The sequence below is a fragment of the Triticum dicoccoides genome, chromosome 4A (assembly GCF_002162155.2).
Source record: "Triticum dicoccoides isolate Atlit2015 ecotype Zavitan chromosome 4A, WEW_v2.0, whole genome shotgun sequence".
NCBI lineage: Eukaryota > Viridiplantae > Streptophyta > Magnoliopsida > Poales > Poaceae > Triticum > Triticum dicoccoides.
The window spans coordinates 294405434-294414695 of NC_041386.1; the positions used below are offsets into that span (position 1 = coordinate 294405434).

The 9262-nt window shown below is 40.2% G+C and overlaps 1 protein-coding gene across 2 annotated transcripts; it reads left to right on the forward strand.

Annotated features, from left to right (window-relative positions):
* The first annotated feature begins 466 nt into the window (after positions 1-466).
* LOC119285808 (2-carboxy-1,4-naphthoquinone phytyltransferase, chloroplastic-like) lies at positions 467-2849 on the forward strand. 2 transcript variants are annotated; one of them, XM_037565138.1, is made up of 6 exons: positions 467-865; positions 1047-1150; positions 1276-1350; positions 1449-1587; positions 2054-2176; positions 2563-2849. In XM_037565138.1, the coding sequence occupies exons 1-5, from the start codon at positions 623-625 to the stop codon at positions 2060-2062; spliced, it is 570 nt and encodes a 189-aa protein (XP_037421035.1). In that variant the 5' UTR covers positions 467-622; the 3' UTR covers positions 2063-2176; positions 2563-2849. The 2 variants fall into 2 exon arrangements, with proteins under 2 accessions (XP_037421035.1, XP_037421036.1); XM_037565139.1 differs by having other exon boundaries at positions 1279-1350.
* Positions 2850-9262: the final 6413 nt, after the last annotated feature.

Below are 9262 nucleotides of genomic sequence, written 5' to 3' on the forward strand. Positions count from 1 at the left end.
ATAAAAACTTTCCTAACTTTTTCAAAGTTTCCTAACTAGACACGTTATAAACGGGCAGGGACGGATAGCACGTTATCGATTAATAAAATTTAGTTTTATGACAATCAATTACAAATCCTAATTATCCTAATGCATTGATCTTTGCCTTTTCTAAGTGATTGTTATATCCTCGCAAAAAAAGGTGGTTGTTATAGAGAGGGGTTAGCCACGGAAATCATCCCTCCATCCTCGGCTGCATCCCTCACCCACGTCGCTGCAGCAGGATCTTCATCCGCCATCCTGGGCAATTGCGGCGGCGATGCGTGCCAGCTTCACGATAGTGGGGAGGACCAGGCCGCCGTGAAGGTAGGCCATGCGCTCGTCACGCTCCACGAGCGGAACCTGCGCACGGAGGCGGTAGCGCGGGGTGGCAGCAGGCAATGAGGAGGTCGCGCTACGTGACGAGCTAAAACAAAACTCAAGAAAAACCTTTCTCGCTTCGCCCGCCCGCCCACGGCCTGCCGCGCGTCGACGTCTCCGTTCCCCTCAGCCTTATCCATGCACCCGCGCTCCCAGCTGCCGACGGAGATGGAGTGCCGCTCCTGAACAAAGCTAAGCTCCCCCAGCCAACGCCTCCGAGCCGATGCCGCTCGCCGGCATTGCACTCGCGCCTCTCCTCGTCTCCCCTCACGCGCCTTCCTCTCCCCGTGGCAGCGTCGCCGTCTCTGTAGAGGCCGCGAGAAGGCGTCGCGCGCTACGGCGAGTGCGGTGCTCGGCCGCAGCGGCGTCCGGCGGAGACGGGGACGCCGGCGAGCTCTCACGCGCGACGCTGCTCTGGAGAGCGGCCAAGCTGCCCATCTACTCCGTGGCGCTCGTGCCACTCACCGTGAGTTCCCCAAATTCTTCCCTCCCCATTGCCCTTGCCAATGCTTCGCTCTGCAATTCAGAATTGCATAACCTGTTAGTGTGCTGGCATGCAAATCAGAATGAGTATTGATCGCAGTATTTGGTGGTTTGCAACTACGATCACCTTACACATTTGCATTGACGGTTGCTTGCACTTGCAGGTAGGCACTGCTGCTGCTTATAACCATGCGGGGCTGTTCTTTACCAGACGCTACTTTGGCCTCTTGGCTGCTGCTATCCTTGTGATCACCTGGCTCAATCTGAGGTAAAACTCACATGCATAAAAATATTACTACAACATACACTCTGACAAGTAAATCGATGTTGATATCAATAGCAGTGTTCAACCATTGATTTCCCTGCTCTAAACGTATTGTATTTTTACACTAGCAGCAATGACGTTTATGATTCAGATACTGGCGCTGATAAGAACAAGAAAGAATCTGTCGTCAACATTGTTGGCAGGTACTGCTCGTTTCCAGTGCCGAGTAGTAGTAACATTCTAAATGCTTGCATACGTGTATTTAGAAACAAAACATTTCAGAGTGTGACCTGCTGTGCAGTTGGGCAGCGACACAATATGCTGCAAACGTTCCTCTTCTGTTCGGCTTTGGAGGGCTATTTTGGGCCTTTACAGAAGCAGGAGACGTCAGGTTCATCACTTTGGTTCTATGTGCAATCCTTTGTGGTTATGTTTCTCAGGTAAAATATTCTGCCCCTTCGTTAGGGAACCTTTTGTTTCCTTCGCTTCCATATCACCCTGGCACAATATATTTTGCCTTTTGCTGATCTCTACTCCTAATAAAGGAGTTGGTAGGATTGCATCCATGCTTTTTTTTCATCTGGCTATATTTTGTCTGGTTTATTTTCGTTCGGTTTATTTTTGTCTCACATCCCACCACCATATCTCCTCACGTTGATTTTTTTACTCTCACAATAAAAAATTCCTAACCTTTCCAAATTTTCCTAACTGGACATGTTACACTGCGTGTGTAACCTAGATTACTCTTAGTTCGGACTGGAGACATGAATAAGTAGGCATCGATTTAGGATTTCCACTCGTGCAATGTGTTACTGGAGTTGGAGGATTCAGATGCTGTTGTGAAAAATGAATCTCGAGTGCCAGCAGCATCTCCAGTCTCTGAAAATGTTTATGATGTTATGCCAGGTGTTCTGAAGCGTCCTTCGAGTTCGAGCTCCGCCTCGATCTCATTTGTGCCACGGTCCTCCTCCCTGCAGCACGCTCTGATCTCCTATGCAACGTGCTGCTCTATCCGTCAGTAACCACAAGGTAACGATGATGAAATATCTTCCCCTCTCAATCTCTTGTTTATGTTGTTCATTATTTTCCAAATAAGATGCGGAAATTCGATGCTATTGTGGAGAATGTGTTGTTGTGCTGAAAATTTGAGCTACACAACATTTTTTTAAGCTATTGTAGGTGAATCCTGCAGTTGATGCCAATGACTTCATTTCAATTTTAATTTTTGAGTTTGTTTGGTTATCTTTTCTTAGTATTTAGTTGAGCTGGAAATTTTACTGATTACATGTCTAGAAGAATGGTTCTGGTACACAGGTGTTATGCTTCTATTCATGATTCGCCTCTTATTGTTGATCCGAACTATTATGTTTGGTCATGCCAAATCCTGTTGACTGGAATTTTTTTTGGTCATGCAGATTTTACAGAGAAAGTGGTACTATTTAACCTCACACAGGATGTGGTATGGATCAATGGGATCACCAAGTGTCTTCTGTGGCATATTGCTTCGGTGTGAGAGGCGCATGTCCTCCCTTTCCCCTATCCCCTCGCCTCCCGTCACTTCCCTGAATCTAGCTGGTGCCGCAGTCAATGCTGTTGTCTACCTCGTCTTCCTTTCATTTTTTTCACCCATGCTTTGGTTGAAGTCGTTGTTTGGTTCCCAGGCTGGACAAATCCTGCATTTCTAAAATCATTGATTTGTTTCTGGAAGTAATACCTTAGGTTTAAGATTATGTTATTCATAATATTTGTGTATATTAATGGTTGATCCTTCCAGCAGAGCTGACACTATCGACAATGAAGAATAAAGACCATGGAATTATAACATTTCTTAAGAATTTGGCAGCACGCCGCAAATGCAATAGTGTCTTTGTTTGGCACATTTATCCATGAACTCAGAATAAAATATGAGGGACAAAATATGTGAGTGTTCTTTTCATCTACAGAACATTTCGTGGGCATTTTACTAATGTGCAAGACATGTTGTCTAATGTGCACGAGGTTCCTATAACTATGTTAGACACGGTTAGTGTTGAGCTTTAAGAAAATATATACCCTGTTGCAACACATGCCCATTGTCCTATATCCGAAAAATGGTCGACCACGCACCGACATGTTATAAGCATTGCAGCCCGTAGCAACGCAGGGGCATTTTACTAGTATATATATATATAGAGAGAGAGAGAGGGGAGCCAAAGGGATGTTCCCGTACTAAAAAAAGAAACAGAGCCCCTTTTCTCCCCCTCCCGCTTCCACCACCGAGGCACGCCGCACCCGCCCTGAAACCGGCCGTTGCGCCACCTTCAACCCTTGATCCGGCCGCCGCACCATCTCCGGTCCCCGATCCGGCCACTGCGCCGCTTTCTACCACGGGATCCTCCCGCGGACCCACCTTCTCCCCCTGGATCCGCCTCCAGCGGCACCTCCCCCACTGGATCCGCCCGCGTGCTAACCGTCCATGCCCCGCCCCGCTCTGGACCCACACACCTCTCGCCACCGGTGTCGTGCCGCCCCGAACCTCGCCATCGCCTGTGTCGTGCCGCCCCGAACCTCTCCGTCGCCGGTGTCGTGCCGTGGCCCAAACCTCCCCGCTGTCGGTGCCCCGCCCCACCTCTCCCACACCGGCCGGGACCCCCGCCACTGGTGCCCTCTTCACCGCCGACCCCGTCAACACCAGGCGCCAGAACGTCCTCAACAGCGACGAGATTGACCGCCTCCCAAGTCGCGCACCCCCACATTCCCTTCCGGCGACCGGCCCGCCCCCTAACTTCTTATAAACTTCTCCAACCTCCTCCCTAGTCTAGAGCTTTGAGTCCAGGCCCCTGCAGCAAAAAATCAGCATCCACTCCAATGGAAATTCTTCTCCAAAATCTTCCAGCGGTGAGTGTTGTTCAAGTTTTGCACTTCTGCCCAGCTTCTTCTGAACTTCTGTTTATTTCATACCTAGTGAATTTGCCTTGAAATTAGACCATCCATATATACCTTCATCTCAGTAAAAATAGTTTGTCTACAAACTGGTACTACTGTTAGCTACTTTTATATAATTCTTAGATGGTTGGTTAGCCTAAATCAGTAGGCACCAAGCTCAAAAATTCTGAAACTCTACACACTCCTCTAGCGAACAACAAGGGATGCTCTAACTGAAACTCTAAAACTCAATTGTGCCGCGAGTGCCTAACTATGTTCGTCGATGCAGCTCTCATCACAAACTCTTTGTTTTGCCTTGTGAAAACGATGCAAATCTGGGCATCTAGTCGCGGAGAGATGTGCGGAGCGCTGCATTCCGTCGTCGTGACCCCGCGGTCGTGGGCAACCAGGCAGCTGATGTAGATACATCCTGAGCGGCAGTGCTATTCTACTGTCCGCATTGCAGATATATGGTTGGTGATTTGTCACTTGTTAAATTACATGATGAGATGACATGAGTTGTGGAAAAGGAGCGAGCAGGACACAATAAAGATGATGTCTTGACTTCATTTTTGGGACAGTTCGAAATGTGTTTGGGTCAATTTCTTCTTTATTTTCTCAGTCACTGTCTTGTTCTTGCTCATTTTATTGAAAGATGGTCTTGTGTTCTGTGAAGATGTGAACAAAAAATATGTATTCACAACAAAGGACACAAAGATGTTGTGGTGATGTAAAGTCCGCCCCAGCATATGTAGTTTTCCAGATTGCTATGAATATTTTGTAATCTTAATGGTGGCGTTGATGCAATTTATTTCTGTAGATGTATAAAACTTGTTCGATTCAGGGTGAACAAAAACATGTTGCTACATGTCGAGTGTTCCTGACTTGAGCGTGTATATTCTTTTGATTTATGTGGCATTATATATGAGGTACTGCGGTACTGAGGTTTGGCTGGAAATGAGTGAGGGAGTTAATTTGTTTCAGCCTTGAGCTTGTTGCTGCTTCTTTCTAGTAGCATCATGGTACCAGCATTTCGTACATTGATGTTTCCTCTCTACTAGGCGGTGTGATGTTTTAGGAACAAACTTTGTTGCTAAACACAACAAAAATTGCAGGTAAAATGACTCAATTGTAGCCCACTCTTTTTGCACCTGCAGTTTTGTTAGTTTTGCCCCTAGATGTTATTATGCTACAATTTTTTCGAAAGTTCAAAGATGAAAATTATAGAAATTGGATGAATGCTCTATTGTGCTTGTACTATTATGCTAAATATTTGCTTTAACTTTTTTTGTGAAGGTCAAAATATTGTGTTCGAGAAGGTCAAGTCTGTTATGTGTATCTCAACAAGTTCAAAAAAATTTAAACACACAAGGGAAAACATGGGAGATTTGCGATTCTTTTAGAACTTCAAGAGACAAACAAATTTAAAAAGAGCAAAAACAAAAAATAAGCCTAGAAAATTCACTTCAAAAACATCAACAAGATAAAGGATGTTCTCGAATGCAAAAACAAAATTTTAAATAAAAAGGGGATGCAGTATGCGCATTTTCTAAAAAGAAACCAAGAAGTTCGAAGGAAAAAAAGAAACCAAGAAGTTCGGATGAAACTAACGGAGTAGTACAATGTTAATAAAAAAATACAGTTTTCTCTCATTATTAAAAGAATAAAACCAAGAAGTTCAAATTTTTAGAACAAAGAAGTTTGAAAAATTTTATTTTCCTCATTCATTAAATAATAAAAACCAATAAGTTCAAATTAAAATAACGAATGAGCACTATGCATACAAAAAACCACACATTGTTCTTGTTTCTAGAAAAAAATATTCAAGAAAAAATTGTTCGATGTATAGGTAAAAAAACATTTTTTTTCTAAAAATAAAAGTAAGAAGTTCAAAATAAAATAACAGAGAAGTTTGAAATTTATAAAAATTAGAATAACAGAGCATTCCATTTCCTCTTAAACCGAGAAGTTCTAATTAAACTAAAAAAGGAGTTCAATTGTAACAAAAAATTGGATTTTTTTGGTTCCTAGAAATATAACCAAGAAGTTCAAATTTTAAAAACAAAGCACCACGATATTTGTATACGAAGAACAAAATAAGGACCGCCTAAAATAATGTAAACTCTCGAAGTTGATATTTAATAAATTGGAGAGTTCAACAATAATGAGAAAACAAAAAGGAGACACATACATTTGTACAAAAAAAAGCTCATGGATTTCCTATCTTTGGAAAATGGATTTTCCTCATTTCTAAAATAATCAAGAAGTTCAAATTTGAATTAGTGATCATTTCAAAAATTATACAAAAACTTGGATTTCCCCGTTTCTAGAAAAACTTAGATTTCTAAATTTTTAAGACGAATAACTCCAATGTTTATTACAAACCCCAAGAAGGTGAAACACAAAAGAACAAAGCATCTCAACACAAATTTATACAAAAATGATTTTCTCTGTTAAAAAACCCTAGAAGTTCAAAATCGAAAAAACGGAGCATTCGATAGTTATAAAAAACAGATTTCCTCATTATGAAGTAATGAAAACACAAGAACTTCAATTTTTTAAAATAGAGCAGTACAAAATTCGTAAAGGATTTTCACCGTTTCTTACAAAAAAACTCTAGAAGTTCATATTTAAATAACAGGTCGTTTCAATATTTATTAGAAAACTAGGATTTTTCCGTTACTACAAGGAAATAAACCAAGAAGTCCAGATTACGAAAATAGAGAAGTTCGATATTTATAAAAAACTCAGATTTTTCCTTGTTACTAAAGAATAAAAATGATGAAGTTCAAATTAAAAAAGAGGAGTAGTTTGATGTATACGGGAAACTCAAATTACTATCGTTTCTAAGAAAAAAATTAAAATATGAAGTTCAATTTACAAAAAAAAGTCTGATGCGTATTTAAGAACATATTTCCTTTTTAAGAATATGACTAAGAAGTTGAAATTAAAATAACAGAGAAGTTCAAAGTATATAATAAACTCAGATTTGTTGCAAGAAGTTTACGTGCACCACCTTGCACGATTCAGAATTTATATTGCGGGACATCCAACCTCTAATTACATGTTTTAAAATGGCAAAAAATAACGTCAGACCTTCAATTGCGTGTAATTCGACGTATACACAAAAAGCGACAGAAGTTCATAGTGAAAACAACGAGAAGTTCGAGTACTGGAAGGAATGCATTTCAGGTGACAATAAAAGTATAAAAAATAAAAACTTAGAACGTTTTTTGAAAGAAGTTCAAGTGCTCTGTCCGGAGAAGTTCAAAATTTCTTGCGAGAGAGGTTCACCTTGTATTTCCATGTTTAATTTTTTCCGTATAAAAATCGAATACAATTCTTTACTCAAAATATGAAAAGGTGAAGTTCAAATTGAAATAACAGGGGAGTTAAGAGTTTATTAAAACATAGGATTTACCTGTTAAAAAAATAAAAAACACAAGCTATTTTTGCACTTTTAAAAACAACTCATATACGAAAAAATGGTTGCTAGAAGTTCAAGTGCTCGAAGAGGAAAAGTTAAAAAATTCTTGCGAGAGAGCTTCACCGTGTATTTAGATGTTGAAAATACAAAAAAATACATGTTATTTTTTGTGTTTTAAAATAATTCTCTCAAACAAGAGAGAAGTTCAGAGTGATAACGATTGGATGTTCACGTACTACATGGTGTGTGTTTCATATAATAAAAATATAATGAAGTGAAACTGAGTGAAGTTCAAACAGACATGTCCCAGAAGTTCAACTACTTCACGTAGTGTAGAAAACAACACGTCAAAAAACAGCACGCAAAAACAGAGTGAAGTTCAAACAAACATGCCCCAGAAGTTCAACTACTTCACACAGTGCATTTTCGTTCGCGATGAACGCATAAATCATGATCTCGCCATTTTCTAATTTACCTCAAAACGACAGGAATATCATTTGTGTAAGTTCAAGTCCTCGGTCGGAGAAAGTTAAAAAAATTATTGTGAGAGACGTTTGTGCAAAAGGAATATTATTTGTGTAACACTAATGAATGGATGAGAAAATTACAAACAAAAGTACATCACAGAAGTTCAACATGAAAACAGCTGGAAGTTCAACTACTACGCTGAATGAATTTCAGATGAAAAACTTTTAAAATCATCGCGGGTATGAAAAGATGATCAACACGGGAAACTTGCGTGTTTACAACAGCTTTCCATCGGTATATCACCTGCTCAATTCCCGTGAATGGATGGAGAGCTACTTGCAGTGGATGGAGATCCACGAAAAAAAACACGTGAAAAATAGAGTGAAGTTCAAGCACACACGCTGAGAAGTTCAAGTTCTTCACGTGGTGCATATTTGAAGAAATCTGTTTCGCGATAAAGGCAAAATGCATGATCTCACCGTTTTCGAAATTACTTGAAAACGGCTAGGATTCAGAGAAAACCATCAACATGAAAAATTTCCGAATTTTCCGTAGCTTTTCAGCGGTATATTATTTGCCTCATTCCGATAAAGTTTGCAGAAATTACGGCAAAAATACATTTTTAGCAATTTTCAAAACGGACATAAAATCGTAATGAATTAGGAGAAACAATATTTACAAAACAGTTTCGCATTTCTTCAAGCTTTCCAACGCCATATCATTTGCTGCATTTGGACGTATGGTTAAAAAATTAGCTCAAAAATACGAACTCGGTGGAACTTGTACCATTTTCAAAATTACTTTTGAACCGTTAAAAATTAGAAAAAACTTTTAACATGAAAAAGTAGCACATTTTCATAAGCTTTCCAATGCCACATTATTTGCCTCAATTGGATTAGCCATTTAGAAATGGCATCGAAAATACAAACTCAGGTGTTCCGTTTGCAAAATTCTACGATTTTCCGAATTACTCTTTAAACATAGGGAATTAGAGAAAACTTTCAACATGTGGACGGAGCGGTTTTGTAGCAGTTTTCCAAAGCCATATTATTTGCCTCATTCTGATAAACGGTTTAAAAATGCGACCGAAAATACGATTCATGTTTTTTGCATGAAGAAAAAAACGGTTTTCAAAACTGCTCTTAAACCGCTTACATTTTGCTAAAAATTTAACTTGGGTCATGATACTGATGTCCATAGCTTTCCAACAGTATATCGCAAGCCCCATTTGGACACCTTTTAGCTTAAGTTCAACCTAGTACTCGGGGAAGGTCAGGCGCGTTACTCGGGAAGTTCATGTTGTGATTAGAATAGTG